Source organism: Marmota flaviventris, chromosome 1 (assembly GCF_047511675.1).
Source record: "Marmota flaviventris isolate mMarFla1 chromosome 1, mMarFla1.hap1, whole genome shotgun sequence".
NCBI classification, from domain to species: domain Eukaryota; kingdom Metazoa; phylum Chordata; class Mammalia; order Rodentia; family Sciuridae; genus Marmota; species Marmota flaviventris.
The window spans coordinates 11,624,323-11,642,435 of NC_092498.1; the positions used below are offsets into that span (position 1 = coordinate 11,624,323).

Sequence of the window (18,113 nt, forward strand, 5' to 3'; positions counted from 1 at the left end):
ACATAATTAGCATGCCACCAACGAACTTATTGGTCTCCTCAGACAAAGGTCCCATGTTGGTCTCTGCTACTGAAAGGTCAGAGATGCAACAGAGTAGTGAGTCAGTGCCAAGCAGCCTTAGTGAGGGGCAGCCTACATTATGGGTCTCATTGCAAAGTGTCCACCTCTGTCACCATCGATACTGCACTTGTTGCTCATTGTGCAATCACAGGGGCAGCAAAGAGCAGAGGCTAGCTGACATCTACTGACTGAATCACCCTGTGCTTGATTCTTTAAACCTCTGCAAGAGCATGTCTGGTTGGCAATAAAGTGAGTTACAGAATGTTATACATTGTGCTCCCCATCACGTCTCTGCCTCCTACCTCCATTCCTGCAATGGTGCAATTTTGCTCTCTCCAGGCTCAGGACCTACCAGTCAAACCATTTGACAATTTCCAAGATTTCTTGCATATTCCCACTTCAAGAGAGTTTTCTTTCCCTAAATGATAACTACAGGGATTGAGGGTTTGCCCTCAGGACCACCCAAAGGCCCAATACCCCAATACAAGAATTGTATATAAATACAAGGTCAATATATTGCATTAATAAATTTATGCCAATCATTCTTGCACCAGGCCTGATTTTTTTAAACTAAATTGTAGGGAGACCCCTAAAGACTATATGATCTGAGGGAGACATCAGTGAGACAGGTGACATGGGAATCTAGGTCAACCGAGTCTTCATCTTACTTCTGTCTCCTTACTTGCTGTGCCCTAAGATACACTTCATATTTTATAGGATGATTGGGTGCTGTGACCACTCAACCCTATGACTTGGTGGGTTTGATAGCAATTCAGCCTAAGGTACACAATTTAGGGTTCCTTGGTCTTTTCACCAGTCTCCATTGAGTCTCAGTAGTATAAGCAAGGTTGTATTGAAAGAAAGGTGTATTTGGAGAGGTGTTTGGAGAGGTCTTGATGCAGAATCACAGTGGCTTGTCCTAAGAGTCATATTCCATGTAATATCTCTATCTACCAGGATTCATGCAGCCTACTGGTCAAATAGCCCAAGTGAAAGAGCTATAGTATAGTCATGTGAATGAATTTTTATATGTTAATACACCTGGGCAACCACCATCATGATGAAGGTATAGAACATTTCTACCACAACAGAAAGTTCCTTTGTGTCCCCCTCAACCCTCCACTCCCAACTTACTGACAGAAATTACTTTCTTACCCTGTTACCTTTTGTTTTGATATCTATGACAGCAGATTGGCCTTGTCTGTTTTGAACCTCACATGAGTGAATTAATATAGAACATAAAATTTTGTGCCTGGGCTTCTTAAACCCAATGCCATGTTTCTGAGATTCATCCATACTGTAGCATGAATCAGTAGTTTGTTCTTTTTGTGATGTGCAATATTGAATATGGATGTTTCTCAATTTTGTTATTCTATTGTTTGTGGACTTTTGGGTTATTTTAGGTTTGGGGTTACTGTGACTAAAGCTTCATGCTTATTCTTACGTGTTTTCAGTAAGTATAATATCAAAGAATGGTATGCTGAGTCATAAGAAGTGTATGTTTGTTTTTAGTTAATATTGCAAACAGCTTTCCAATGTGGTTGTAAAATGTTAAACTTCTACCAGCACTTGATATTATTAATTTTATAATTTTAGCCATTGTGGTATTTCTTTGGAATTTTATGAGTTTTATTGATGACTAATTTTACTGAGTACATTATCATATGCTTATTAACTTTTGCAACATATTTTACATAAAGTTCCTTTTCAAGTCTGTTGTCCAGTTTTTGAGTGTTCCCTCCCCCCCCACTTAGTGACTTGTAGAACTTCTGTCTAGAGTCTGAATATTATCTTTCTGTTGGGTGTAACACTGGTGATATCTCCTCCCAGATTGTGGCATGCTTCTTTCTTTTGATGAACAGAAATTCTTAATTTTATTTATTCTCAGCTTATTAATTGCTTCATTTATGACTAGTGCTTTTAGCATCCTGCCTAAAAACAAGCAAACGAAAGTACCCACCCGAAGAAAACTACCTACCCAAAGATCATGGAAACAACTCTCTCTGCACTGTGCTGCCTGGGGTTGGGGTAGAATGAGGCAAGTAATGTGAAATGAGTCTTGCTACTCTTGTTAAAACATCTTTTCTTATTTCTTTGCTATGCCCAGTCACTGTAATATCTCCTCTGATTTTCTGATCTTCTGGGAAGATGATTTTGTGCATGGATTGTTGCTCAAATTGATGTTTCTATGGGGGAATAAACACTGGAGGGTGTTATCCCAACATTTGCTGACGTCAATCCAACCTGGAAACTCACATTATTAAGTTTTCTTATGCACGGGACCATGGAAGGTCTATTCATTTATTTAAATATTTAATTTATGTCAATAGTATTTTATAATTTTAGTCTGCAGATCTTTTATTTCTTTTGTTAAATTTATTCCCAGATATTTTATTTTCTCAATTTTGTACATTGGATTTTTGAATTTCATTTTAGGATTGTTCTTTGCTTGTATGTAAAAATTGAAGTGGGTTGGAGAGAGCTGAGCTACCAGATGTTGGAGGATTCACTTAAATCAACAAGCACAGACAAAATAGTCAAGGCTTTAATTACTTCATGTGGTCGCATAAGCAAGATGACCCAAAGAAGAATGTGCCAGCTGCCCCATTTCCATTTTCTCCCATTGGATGGTACCTTCTGCGGATCAGCATAGAGATGGGCAGTCATCTCAGCGTGGACAGAGTTGGGACTAACCTGCAAACGTGACTGGACATTTTAATGTAAAAAATTTAAGGGACCCACTTAAGCCACTGATGCGATGGACCAAATAACTCCGGCCTGGATGACACATCTCAGTCTGGGATCAATGTAGTCATTACCTGAAAGGCGCTTCTCACTTGTGTTCTAATATGGTAGGCCATCCACCCCTTCCTACAGTGGGCCCTTCTTTTAGTTAGTGACACTTTGACTTTGTGGGAGGCCATGCAAGGACCTTCCATCTCTTTCAGCCTCTTTCTGAAAATACACATAAACAGTAGGAATAGGAGGTCATGTCAAACCATTTTTTTTTTAAATTAGGATTTTTAAAAGTTCATGATTTTTATGAACCCATTCCTGAACATAATGTACCTCTATGTTTAAATTACATAAAATAATTTTGTATAAAAATTCTCCCTCACCTGATACTACATGGCATGAAGTTTTGGGGGTGATTCTGTTATCATCTCTACATTATGCAATCTCTCTTTCTCTCTCTCTCTCTCTCTCTCTCTCTCTCTCTCTCTCTCTCTCGGTGTGCTGACAGCTACACCAAGGGCCATGCTATTTTATACCATAGAATCCAAACTTGTGGTTGACAAGCTGATGTCACAGATAAACAAGAGACTGATTCCCTCAGGAAGTCCCTATGAAACCAAGAACCAAACGAATTCCTTGAATTGCACTAAAAACCCTGGGCCAGATGACCCTGCCATGGAAGGCCACATTGGTAGCCTTGTCAACCAGATTCCTTAAGGAACGCATGCCCTGCCTTGGGTGCCAAGGCACCTGTGTCTCCTCTATGAGCCATCGTTTGCCTCAGACTAATTACTTGGTTCTCCATATGACTTCATCACCTGACCCACTCATATTTATGATGGAGTAGCCTGTTTCTAATGAAGCCCTGAAAAATACATCTAGTTGAGGGGTCTGGCTCCTGGTCACAATCCTGTGTGATCTCTCAGCTCAACCCCAGGCAATTACAAAGGGTCTCTCTGGCAGGCCTCACCATGGGAAAGCTGCCCTTCCCTCACCAAGGTCGGTGTTCAATCTCTCTATCTGGGGAGAGGCCTCATGTACCTCTGCCTAGATCTTCTTATGGGAAGAGAAGGACACGTTGAAGACCTGTCTTCTCCCCTCTGACTCAATATCCAGCCTTCCCACGGCGAGGGCTTCCTTCTCTCCCTCTCTTCTTCCCTTTGTGGACCACCAGTTTGGGCTTTTTGTCTCATCTCCTTCAGCAAGGAGATGAATCTGTAAAGTCTGCACTGGTCAAGGTGACCTTTGCTCTGGGCACCTCCGGAAATAAATGGAATGGTGTGGACCTTAGTCTGGTTTAATCTCTTGCTTGTATGTCACAGTTAATGATTGCAGACTGGGCTTTGCTTTCATTTTGGCCTGTTGCTTTATTTCATGACTCTCACACTTGGAAAGTCAGCTGCCTCTAGCTCAACTCCGTTCTCTGCAGAAATATCACTAATTTTTGTGTACAGAACTTTTAGCCCCCAACCTTGCTAAATTAGATAGTTTAAACTGACGTTATTAGACACTATCTTTTCCTTTATACAGTGTGATTTTGCCTGAAAGTGAAGTTTTTCTTATTCATTTCTAAACTGGTTACCTTTTATTATTTTCCTAGCTTCATTTCCTTGACTTGAGCTTCCAGTACAATGCTGAAGGGAAGCAGCAAGACAGGACATTCTTTATCTTGTTCTTTTATCTTCTGGGGGAAGCATTCAGTCTTTCCCAATAAATTATGATTTGAGCTGTAGTTTTCTCATGTGTCCTTTATCTGATTAAAGACATGACCTTAGGTTTCTAGTTTGTGAGTGTGTATGTGTGTGTGTGTGTGTGTGTGTGTGTATGTTGTTGTGTGTATTTATCATGAAAAGGTGTTAGAATTGTCAAATGTTTTGATTACGGGTGATGAGAGATCATGTTTTTTCTTTTACCTAATTAACATGATATATTACATTGGTTAAGTTTTGAATGTTTAAATAACCCTGCCTTCCTGCAATACGTCTCACTTGGTCATGGTCTTTGAATCTTTTCATGTTTGTTGGATTTGGTTTCTGGTGTTTGTTGAGGAGTGTCAAATTTATGTGCACAAGGATATCAGTCTGTGGTTTTCTTTTTCAACAATGTCTTTGCTATTAGTGGTCTGGACATCATAGAATACATTGGGAAATGTTCTGTTTTCTAAGATTTTTGTGAAGAAATTGTATTAATCCTTTTTGTTAAAATTTAGTATAATTAATTGCTATTGCAACATGGTCCATGGCTTTATTTGGTAAGTTTTAAAATTACTAACGTAACTTCTTCACTTCTTATAAATCTATTCAGATTGCCTGTAATTTTTGGAGTGATTTGATAGATTGTGTCTTTCTAGGAATTTGTCCTTTGATCTAAGTTTTTAATTGTTGGCATACTGTGACAATTCATTTTGTATTTATAAGGCTGCCAACAATGTTCCTTTTCAACTCTGATTTTAGTCATTTTTTAGCCTTTTTTATTGTTTTCTGCTGGGCAGTCTAGCAAAAATTTGTCAATTTTGTTGCTTTTTTCAAGAAACCAAGTTTACTTTCATTTTTGTTTTATAATTTTCAATTTCATTTATATTCATTCTAATAATATTTTATTTCTTCTGCTTGCTTTTGGTTTAATCTGGCTTTCTTTCAAAATGACTAATTTATAATAAAATGCCAAGAAATTGAGCAAATATCAGGGAAAAATAGTATTTTACTCTCCAAACAGGAGTGACTGTCAACATTGGAATTTAATCCAGAAACCAAGTTCATATGCTTAGAGAGTTTTCAGTGGGGAAGGGTAGGGAGGATAGAGGATAGACAAATTATAATAATATTTTCACTATAATTTTATCCTATTTCCAGACCTTCTAGAAAATCAAACTAAATCCTAAGCAAGTAGAAGAAATAAAATCATTTAGATTACAGTGGATTCACGCGAAAGTGAAAAGAGAAGCAAAATTTCAAATTCTGTTTGAACAATTAGCATTTTTCTGTCAATCTTCTATTGGGAAAATTTCCCGAGATTTTGCTTCAGCAAATGACAAGTGTAAGAGGAAAGCCCTTCACATTCGTCATTCTGTCCTCACATGGACCTCTTCTGCAAGGCTCCGCGGAGGGCATCCTTCACCTGGGAGTTCCTCAGGCTGTAGATAAGGGGATTCAGCACTGGGTTAAAGAGACTGTGAAAGAGCGACAGCCTTTTCTCCTGCTCCTCTCGCTGACTGGAGTCTGGGACCATGTAAACCACCATCGCTATGCCGAAGAAGAGCCCCACCACACAGAGGTGGGAGGAGCAGGTGGAGAAGGCCTTTCTATGGCCCTCCCCTGACTGGATCCTCAGGATGGCCAGCAGGATGCTCGTGTAGGACACCAGCATTAAGCACAGAGGCCCCACTAAGACAAAAACACTGGCAGCAAGGATGACCACTTGGTTGATCCAGGGGTCAGCACAGGCCAGCTTGAGGACAGAGAGGATCTTCACTTCCCGAGGCCCACAGAAGGGCAGCCTCAGGAGGAGCACGGCATGTACCAGGGAGAGGATAAATCCACAGGACCAGGAAGTGACAGCCAGGGCCGTGCACACTCTCCAGCTCATGATGACAGCATAATGTAAGGGATGACAGATGGCCACATACCGATCATAGGACATTGCCACCAATATCAAGCACTTAGTAGCAGCAAAAGCCAAGTAAAGGAATGTCTGCATTATGCATGGAACAAAGGAAATAGTACTTCTTTGGTTCATGAGGTTTGCCAGCATCTTGGGGACATTGTTAGAAGCATAAGACATGTCAAGGACAGCCAGGTGTGAGAGGAAGAAGTACATGGGGGTGTGCAGACTCGGGTCCAGGCAAATGAGTCCCAAGATCATACCATTGGCCAGCAGGCTGAAGATGTACAACAGGGAGAAGACCCAGAAGAGGAACACCTCCATCTCTGCTCTGAGCTGGAATCCCACCAAGATGAATTCTGTGACCCATGACTGGTTGCCTCCCATTCCTTAATGACCACCTGGGAGTGAAGGGAACCAAGAAGACCAGAGCTGGAGAATCAATGAAAATTAAATCCATCCACCCCAAAATGAGGTCAGAGAAATGTACACTTGTTCCTCTTTGACAACTTCTCCACTTCCCAACAGTTACTATCTTTCTGTTTTGAACACTTAATTATGAAATAAATTTAAACATGTAGAAAAGTAGCAAGAATTATGCAAATAACTCTACATGCCTTCACCTAGAATCAGCCAGTATATTTGTGTTGTTTACTTATTTACCTTATACTTTTTCTCTGTATACTGAATTTTTGAATCATTTGAAATTAAAGTGTGGATGTGATACCCATAAATTTCTCATCTTTTTTTTTTAACCAAGAAAAAGACTATTCATTAAACTGACATACTACAATTGTAAAAGTTAGGAAAATTATCATTTATGTGTTTCTTATCTCTCACTTTCAGTGTTTTCCTTCCATGCTCATCTATCCAGGTCCAAACCCAGGACTGCTCATTACATTTAATATCACCCCTCCTCAGTCTTCTGGCATCTGCAATATTTACTCAGCCTTTCCAGACACTGAAATTTTGAAGAGGGTGCAGCAGTTTTTAGTAGAAATGTTCCTCATATTGGGAGTGTACAATGCTTTGATTCAGATTATTCACTTTCTACAACCAAATAAAGAGGAGGCTCAGTGCATTATGAGCAGGTGCATGATGTTAATTTTTCCCATTTTTGGACAAATCCAACTTAGACCACTTGGTGAAGATGATGCTTCCCAGATATCTCCATTGAATAGTTATTATTTTTCTCTAATTAATTCTAGGATATCGATTAAAATCATTATATAAATATCTTGTTCCTTGTGAAGGAACTAGCCATCAGTTCCTCTCAGTCTCTAGTTTTAGCATTTATTGATTGTCATGCTTGACTCGATTATTACTAATGATGATTGAAAATGTTTGGTTCTAACTCTATCATTGTTTTTATATTTATTAGTTAACAATATTGTATATGAAATAACCTATCCATGCCTATCTACCTACGTACCTTTCTTCTATTTATTTATAGATTTTTTAAATTAGTGCATGAAAGATATACATAAAGGTTGAGATTCCTTGGGGTATATTCATATATGTACATAGGAAAGTTTTATCAGATTCATTCCATCATTCTTCCCTTTTGCTCTCCCGCCTCCCACACCTTAATCCTTTTCCTCTACTCCACTGATCTCTATTTGCATGGGATTCTGACCATGCCCTTCTTTTCCTTATTTTTGTCTAGCTTTTGCATATTAGAGAAAACATTTGACCCTTGAGTTTTGGGGTTTGGTTTATTTCATTAGCTGACGTTCTCCGGTTCCATCCATTTATCTGCACATGCCATAATTTCTTTCTTCTTTCTGGTTGAGTCAAACTCCATTGTGTATATATACACCACATTTTCTTTATTCATTGGTCTACTGATGGGCAACTAAGCTGGTAATTTAGCTTGGTTATTGTGAATTGTGCTGCTATAAACATTGATGTGGCTGCATCCCTATCATATGCTGATTTCAGTTTTTTGGATGTATACTAAGGAGTGGGATAGCTGGGTCATATGGTGGTTCCATTCATAGTTTTGAGGACTCTCTATACTGCTTTCTAGAGTGGTTGTACTAATTTGCAGTCCCTCCAACAATGTATAATTTTGCCGTTCCCCTCCACATCTTCCCCAACATTTATTATTAATTGTATTCTTGATAATTGCCCTTCTGGCTGGAGTGAGGTGAAATCTCAATGTAGTTTTGTTTTGTATTTTTCTGATTGCTAGGGATGTTGAACGTTTTAATATATTTATTGGCCATTTGCATTTCTACTTTTGAGAAGTATTTCTTTAGTACTTTTGCCCTGTGGGGATTTTGAGCTTATTTTTTAGGTATTCTGGATATTAACCTCCATCTGAGGAACAGGTGGCAAAGATCTTCATGCTCTTAATTATTTCCTTTACTGTGTGGATATTTTTTAATTTGATATTGTCCTACTTATTGATTCTTTGTTTTATTTCTTGCACTTTAGGAGTCTTATTAAAGAAGTCCATACTTGTGCCAGTATGTTGGAGTGTTGGACCTACATTTTCTTCTAGCCTTTGCATATTTTCTGGTTCAATTCCTAGGTCTTTCATCAACTTTGAGTTGACTTTTGTGTGAAAGACAGGGATCTAATTGCGTTCTTCTACATCCCAAGAAAGATATGGATATTCAATTTTCTCTGCACGATTTGTTAGAAAGGCTCTTTTTTTCCAATGCACATTTTAGACAACTTTGTCAAGCATCAGATGACTGTATCTTTATGGGTCTGTCTCTGTGTCTTCTATTCCATTGTTATTCACATGTCTTGATGCCATTATTATGACACACCTATTTTGTCTATATTGTGAATTTTAAAACTAGATGAAAAGTGTCGTTTATAACTATTTTTTCTCTTCTATAAATATATTATGAACTATTTTGTACATCAAAATATTTATCTGTAGCATACTTTGAATGACTGCTCATTATTTCTTCAGACCCAAATTTATTTTATATATTTTCTGATCCTTAGACTTTGTACAGTATTCTTCAGTAATTAAATTACATATATAAATATGGATATATATATATATATATATATATATATATATATGGATATATATATATATATATATATATATATATATATATATTTATTTATTCTTGTTTGCTTGTTCATGAAATCCTATAGTAAATTCCGAGGCTTGAAAATGTTAAACCAAGGCAGTCAAACAACTTATCTATGTATCTGTGTAAAGGTGTCTATCAGCCTTAAAGCCACACTTAAAAATCAAACAAGCAAAAATCCCAGATGCATTAAGGCTCCTCACGATAAGAAACCAACCAGCGGGAAAGGGTATCTAACTTAGCAGTCATGGTTCTGTGGGCCCAAGTTTACTCACTTTCCCCACGTTGCTGTCCCACTTCTATAGCTGCTCCTTTTATCTGGCTCCCAGTGGTGCATTGATCTCCTTCATGCTTTGGTAACAGCCTGTCTAAAATCAACTTCCTTTGGCTTATCCTTATGTCAGTGTGTTAGTCAGATTTTCATCCCTTGACAAAATACTTGGCAAGAACAACCTAGAAGAGGAAGAACTTACTTCAGCTCATGATTTCACTGGTTAGTTTATGGTTGACTGACTCCATTGAATAAACATGGTGGAAGGGCATGGCAGAGGAAAGCTGCTTAGCTCATGGAAGCTGGGCGGGCAGGGAGAGCAATGGGCTGGGAAGAAAGTAGCCTTGTAGGTAACACACCCATTGGCCTACTTCCTCCAACTAGGTTTCACATCCCAGTAGATTAATTCATTATATGGGTTAATCCACTAATGAAGTCAGAATCCTCCCAATCCAATCATTGTCTAAAAGCCCACCTTTGAACCTTGTAGCATTGGGGACCATACTTTGAAAACATGAACTTCTGAGGATATTCAAACCCAAACCATAACACTCAGCATGATAGTAAATACTGAGAAAGAGAATAACATTAAATGGAAATGAATAGCTCACAGAGCTTAAATACAACCCGGTTCCTAATATGTGTAGTTACTTGGTTGCTGTGATGAAATTCTCTCCTATTGTACATGTAACCCAGAGTTATCTTACTCTCTGAGAGGTGACACAATTTTATGTGACTTTCATGTGAGTTTCCCAGATTCCACATAGTTCCTTCCCAAAACCACTCTTTAGATTTCCTTCTTCGATGTCTTTCTACCTATATTATTAAGAATAAGAGATACAGATTCCTCATGTTATATCTAATTCAGTGTTTTCTTCTCAATTCCAGTCTCTAGATTGAGAGGAACCCCTGTTTAAATTGGTGGCAGGCATCTCGGATGATTTGACTCCTCACTATGCATCAAACAGAGCTCATGCAGGAATTACAAGTTAGACAGCTTCTATGATAATACCATAGCACTTAAAATGGTACCTAAATAATTTTGTTCTATCCTGCATGGCTTTTAAATTCTATAGAGAAGACAATCCCAGATAGTTATGCTAGCTCTTACAATGATAAATATAATTTTTGAATTCGTTACTGACTTTATTTTTTAAATACATGTGAATGTAAGATGTATTATGTTTTTTAAAATGATGAGAATTGTGAAAGTCCTTTTGGGATTTATGAGGCATAGGTAAATGTAAATCCTCAGGAAGGCCTATACTGAGCTGGAAAATGCATATGGGTCTTTTCAAAATGCTAGTGCAGCTACACTGTGTGTTTATCCATTAGACTTATTGTGTAAGCTGAAGGGGGTTTTCAGTGGAGTCATAGGCCTCTTCAATAGAAGGGTTTTCTTGCATGTTTACAATCAGTTCCTATAAAGAGAAAGGTTGCAGTCTGTTGATCTTGTCTAGGCCCCATTAAAACTCTTCTGGACAGATAGCCCCTGAGGAGAGTTCTAGCAAAATAAAGAGGATTAATAAGGGTAGGCTTAGTCATGTACTGTCTTGAGCAATAATTGCCTCAAAATAAAATAAAAAATGAAGCGGCATTGATGCCAAATATCATTTATTTGAATGGAGATATCCCTCACCCTATAATGAATAGCAATGTTGTGTACTTCTTTATATATTATATAATAGTTAGTATAGTTGTAGATAGAACACTCAGAAAATATTCATTAATTAGATAAGTAACACTTTATTCAGTTAAAGATTTAGTTATTCATATAATATATTTATATTAAGTATATATTAAATAATCTGTATATTTAATATATAATATATATTTATAACTATTAAGACATGATTTATTTCTACTTTTATAAACTTACAGTTGAAATGTAATGATTTGAAATAATTAAAAACAGTTGAAGGAATAAATTCAAGTGAGTGCCATGATCCAGACTGTAGATGAAATAGCCTTAGCTAAATGTGCTGATGACTGTAATGTATTAAATCATGACCTCCAAAGAGATATGTCCACACCCCAATCCCCAGCAACTCTGAATGTCGCCATTTTTAGAAAGAGGGTCTCTGCACATGGGATTAAGTAAGGATCTTGAGATAACTCTCAGTTTTCTGGGTGGGTCCTAACTCCAATGACAAGAGTCCTTGTGAGAGAAAGGCAGAAGGATATTTGAAACAAACTGTAAAAGACCCATCTAGGTAAAAATGATGTGAAGATGGAATTGTGGAGAAGTGTGGCCAGATATCAAATAATGCTGATACTGGCCAGAAGGTAGACAAAACAAGAGTCTAAGAGTCCCTGGCGGGAGCATGACCCTACTTGATTTCAGTCTTCTAGCAGACTCCAGAACTGTGAAAGAAGACATTTCTATTGTTTTAACCCACCACATTTATGATAATTTTTATACCAACTGTAGAAAATGAATAAAACATCTCATACCTGCTTTGAGTCCATCATTATAAAAAGATAATTTCAGAGACATAGCTTTGGAGAAACTACTTCATATGGAGGTAAGATGACTTAATAAATAGACTTGAAGATACATGTGTCTTTAACATTGTGAACTTCTGAGAACTCTAAGCCCAAGGGAGTAATTAGTTACATGAACAGTGTTTCTTTGAGAACAATGACTCAGTGAAACAGAGAGACTAATCAAAGACTATCTTATCTTCATAAATATATTGGATTTCAGAAGGGTTCTAAATACATATGTACAAAATTATTTTTATTACATTTAAAGAATATTACTATAGTATACCAAGCAGGGGATAGTAACATCAGCACTGCAAACATTTATTTAGATACAATTGGTCACAATAAGCCATATCTGAAACACTTGATTTCTAAACATAAAGGATAACAATACAATTGAAAATAATTCATTCGATTGATATTCCACATGAATATTTGTTTCCTGACTTTTTTAGTCTGTTTATTTTTGTGTCTGTATTAATATATCTTTTTTATCCTCATTATCATTTCCATTTTGTCATTAAAAATAGACAACATAAAATTAAGAGAGATTAAAATTCTTAAGCAGTTATCATAATGAAATATAGAAGAAAATACCACCATGATGATATCTCAACTTTACATTCTTGGCACAGCAGATGAACCCATAGCAGCTTAGAAGAGAATGTTTCCATGATCAGTTTGGGCGACTGTCCACCCTTATCTGCCACCTGCTAGAGAAATTAACTCAATTTCTTCAACACTCAGTACCACTCGGTACCAGTCTGAGCTGCTAACTCATTCTATCCTGTTTTGTGGTAGGGAAAATACAAATGTGAAATACAGTGATTTCAAGTGTGATAGTTATCATGACAGGGTGATACCTGGGGATAGTTCCAAAAAGAAATAATTACATGGCAAACTTACCTCTTACCCAGTGTCAACAAGAAGAAGATCAACTGCACCTGGTACTAGAATTTTCCATTAGTAAAACTTTTGACAGAGGTTTTTCTGACATCAACATCTTCATTGAGACTAAATCATATATGAAGTCTTTTAATTAGCTTTTTTAGGGCCTTATTCAAATGAGACTTCATCGAAATATGCCTCTCCTTCTTGAGTCCCCTCTCATTGAGACTGTGTGCTGGCTCCAATCTCCATCCTCAGGTCACTTTGGGAGGTGATGGGAGACAGATTCTGAGGGAGCCCTGACCCCCTGTCCACAGCACAGCAGATAGGTATGGGGGTGCAGGGCATTGTGTCTTTTCCAGTGGGCACTTTGAGTGAGGAGGGAGGATCACCCACCCAGGTTACTCCTCTGGCACAGCCATGGTGACTTCTGCTGTCATCTCTTCCATTTCGGCTGCTCGCACTGAAAACCACTTAGTAGTACAAACAAATTTCTTCAACTTAAGAAAATATTAGCACTGGATTTTCCCCAAGAAAAACACTTTAACCTAGAAAAAAACCCACAGAGAGGAGCAACGTACCTCTAAAATGGGTGTAGAATCCTCCTCCCCCTGGAAGCCTTCACGGGATGAAATCCTAAGTGTGGGAGGATTCACTGGACTTGCTGAAACTTCAGTGAACCCCAGGAACATAGCTTTTATTTTGGAATCAGAGGAATTAAAAACATTCTTAAGTTTCTGTGGAGAGTTAAATTCCCAGAAGGATCATAAGATATCAAACCTATTTATCTTCTCTCTGAGCTTTGGGATTCTCTGAATTGTGTCTCTGGAGGAGAGCAAAGACTGTGTCTAACTGTCCTCAGATGAAACACCCCTAGGAAATGGGCAGGGCAGGTACCGACATCACTCTGCTTCTGCAGAAACTTTCAGATATCTCAAGGGTCATGAACCTGAAGACAGGTGTCACAAAGTGGAATATCCAAATTATCAAAATTGTTATGTTTTAGGACTTCAGGCATGATGATTGACATGTGAGTTGTTCCCTAAAGCTCATGTGTGAGACAATTCAAGAATTTTCATAGTGAATGACTAGATTATGAGAGTAGCCCACATACCCACATGGAGTACCTGGGCAGTAACTGTAGGCAGGTAGGTTGTGGCTGAATAAGTCAGTCACTATGGGGGTGCCTTTGGGGTTTATATTTTGTGCCTGATGCAGAGTTCTCACTCCGCTTCCTGGTTGCCTGTTCCAAGCTGCTTTTCTCTATCACACCCTTCTGCCATGATGTTCGGAATCTCTGGACCCAGAGGTATTAGGGTCAGCTGACCGTGGACTGAATCTCTGAAACCTTGAGCCAAAACAAGCTTTTCCTCCTCTAAGTTGTTCTTGTCAGGTCTTTTGATTGCAGCGATGCAAAGTTGACTAAAACATCCTGCTTCTCTGCAGTCCCCTTCTGTGCAATAAGGTATGGAGAAGCTTGGGACATTTAGGTGGTGGAGAGGGATGGAAACCCTGAGAAGCAATGGCTCTCCCAATGCCAAGTGCATCTCTGTCTGCAGTAGAACATGGTGATACAAAACGATTACTGAGTCCTTATTATACTTCAGAAAATGTGACGCGTGCTTCAGATGGAATATGTATTCAATCTAATCACCGTCCTCATTTTGTAGGTATGAAGACTGTAGTTTGAATATACAGACAGCTATTCTTTCAGTTTGGTCCAGGGACCTCTGAGAGTTGCTGAGAGCCTTTCAAAGGATCTGCAGGATCACACTATTTTTATAATAATGTTTAGACACTTTTTTATTTTGTTTTACCTCTATTCTCCCATGAGTACACACTGAATTTTCCCAGACTACTGTATATATTATACTACAACATAGAGGAAGCAGAGGAATATATGAAGTGTAGTTGCCTACTATTAATCCAAACATTTTAAAGCCACAATAATGTGAAACAGTTATTCTTTATATTTTCTTATAATAGCTTCACTTTATATTTTCTTATAAAATAAAGCTTTTTTAGTAAACCCATTATTTATAATAATCTATAACAGAAGCCTTTAAAAAGCAAATTAAAAGTAAATTACAAATTCTTAGTTTTAATTTTGATTATGACAAGTATCAACAAATAAACCTACACACATATACCTTCCATACTGCAGGGCCAACCTCTGTCTTATGATTTAGGTTCTCTGTAACTGTTTAAAATTGTCCTCAGATCAAAACTAAGCTTAGGCAATCTCTGCACTAAATGATACATCACCAATCCACTAAGGGCAAGACTCATCTTCATTTAACACAAAAGTGAGTTCATTTTCTGTTAATGGTCTAAAATAACATACATCTATTATCTCACAGGTGTGGGTCAGCTGGATTTTCTGAACAGGTCTTATCAGCTGAGTCAAGATTTGGCTGGGTTGGCCGTTCTCATCAGAGACTTGAGATCCTCTCAAGTTTGATGGTTATTGGAAGATTTAGATGGGTTGTGATGGTAGGACTGAGGTCCCTATCTGAAACAGCCCTCAGCCCCATGGTCCCACGCTGGTCCTTATACACCAGCCCCTCCATGTTCAAGTCAGCAGCAGATTGTGAGTCCTTCACTGACTTCCATTCTGACTTCCTCCTCTGCTACTGGATGAAGGAGACTCTGGGCTTTTGGAAGGCTCACCTGATTATCACCAAGATAACATCCACATTTTAAGGTCAATTGATTTGCAAAGTCCCTTTACTTTGGTATCCAGGTTAATGTTTGAATAATAGGGATCTTAGGGGGCCCTCTAGAATTCTGCCTACCCACATATGCATTTTTTCTTAACCACCGAGTAACATTTATACAAATTTTCCTCAAAAAGATGCTAACATGTCCATTTTATCTTTGTTATTGGTGGCCTACTGCTCTGGAGTATAAAAATAGTGACCTTAAATCCAAATTCAGAAAGAAATGTCTTACATCTCTATATCTTACTCTAAGTGTTATAATTAGAATGTTTTAAAATTTCTTTCAATTTCCAAGTTATATCAATTTAAATTGAGTTAATACTTTCTTGCACATTCTATTCACATAGCCCCTGGTGAAAGTTCCCTTATAGCAAAATAAGCATTTATATTTACAAGATCATTTATGAATAGATAGAGCAATAATGTCAGTATGAACATGACTACAATTTGGAAGAGTCAGAATAAGGTAGGGTTATCCTTTATAGGATGCTAATCCATCCTATAAAGTCAAGACATACATTTTCATATTTTTGGACTAATCTGATTACCCTATACTCCCATTTATTTGTACCCTGTGACAACCTTGTGCAGAATAATTTAGCATAGAAACTATCTGGTGCCAAGCTAAATCAAATTCTTCTGCAGACTGGTCATTTTCCATGGGTGTTATGTTCAGAGGAAGATTTCTCTTGATCTCACAACATATTCAATCATTGGTTTCCATATTATCATAGGACTCATTTCCAACAGGAAGTTGAATAATTACCTACAAGACCAATCTTACATCATATTGCAGTGTGGTCATGGTACAAATTGGTGAGAAATATTTATTGTGCTTTTCCAGCAGATGTGGTCTTTGCCTAACAACCAGAATACTATCATGTGCAAACATCATTACAGTTAGACAAGATACAGTTGTTTCTGCATCCCTAATCAGTTGGGGGAAATTTCCATTGAAATCACTTTCTTTCATAATGCAGGGCCAACCTCTGTCTTATGATCAGGACATGGTTTTTATTCAAAACAGTTTCTAGCCCCCTAATTGGGCCACAGGCTATGTCTTATTCTTATTTGTTCTTGCAATGAAGACAGTTGTAGTATGTCAATGAAAATCATCAGTGTCCCCAGAGAATATCAATAAACTATAAGACCTGAGAGATCCCTGTAGTGGTTCTTCCTCTGCCTATCAAGGAGGATACTTGTTCCCATCTGCATCAAAACAGTCAAGGGATACTGTTGATCAAGGTGGGCATCCTTCCTAATACTGAGTCCCAGCAGTATCCTGAATTATTTGATAGTCTGCAAGACCCATTTTTTTTTTTTTTTAAAGTGCCACCTATTTTCAGGTTGAGTTCCATTCTGTGCCTTCCTCCTGGAAGGGAATTCCCCATAATCAGCTTATTCTAATGAACAAATCTTTCTCTCAGGGTCTCACTTCTCATTAAATTCGGCATGTCCCATTATGCCTAGATGAGCACCTGATTTCCCTAAAGCCCTCCTATTTCTCTTGGGGGACAATCACCATTCTTGTTATTATCATTGTGTAGTGATGGCTTGAGTGAAATTAGAATATAGGTTAGTTTCCCCAGAATATTGTTTCCCACGTCAGACTTTGGTATTCATTATTCCACCGAGATGAAATTTAGACTGAGAATGCCATAAAATATCCCATGACTGGAGGTGAGGACATCCCCAGGGAACTTACAGCCACCATGCGAAAGTTACATTTTATTCCCATCAGAAACCCAATGTCTTCTTTTCTGTGTGTAGTGCCCGGCGCACACCAATAAGGATAACGTGTACTTGTCCACAGTACTTCACAGTGTGCAAGGAATGCAGTTGGTATATTTTTGTCCATTACAACCAAAGATCTTTCTGAGCATTTGATCATCAATGTTTAGAGTTACATCATGATCAGTCACATCTTGTATGACCAAGTGCAGTGGAGTTCCCAGAAATTTATTTCTAAATGATATTTGTGGTGGAAGTAACCTGAAAGACAAGAATCAATGTTACTCATGTATTACTGCAGTTTTCCTTCAGTCGCAAACAGCCCTTGTAGTGTAACATCATATGGTCAAAACGTCTCGTGGTGTCCTGCCACAGGGGCTTGCAAGCTCCTCTTTGACTTGAGTTCCAAGAGCAGGAAGGGATTTGCCAAACCTATGACTTCAGCCTTTTCGGCGTCTGCAATAATTGTACCAAGAGACAAAATCCTCTCTTGTTGTGGACAGCTCTTGAGGCAGCAGTGTATTATATTTCCTTCATCGTGGGTGTTTATTTTTGGTGTGT

At 38.0% G+C, this 18,113-nt stretch overlaps 1 protein-coding gene across 1 annotated transcript; it reads right to left on the reverse strand.

Moving 5' to 3' along the window:
- Positions 1 to 5,868: 5,868 nt before the first annotated feature.
- On the reverse strand, positions 5,869 to 6,783 carry LOC114099175 (olfactory receptor 2A2-like). Its single transcript, XM_027943409.3, has one exon. The coding sequence runs from the start codon at positions 6,781 to 6,783 to the stop codon at positions 5,869 to 5,871; it is 915 nt and encodes a 304-aa protein (XP_027799210.2).
- Positions 6,784 to 18,113: the final 11,330 nt, after the last annotated feature.

Excerpts from the sequence above, each read along its gene's own strand:
- LOC114099175 (XM_027943409.3), bottom strand. The coding sequence starts at position 6,783 with ATGGGAGGCAACCAGTCATGGGTCACAGAATTCATCTTGGTGGGATTC.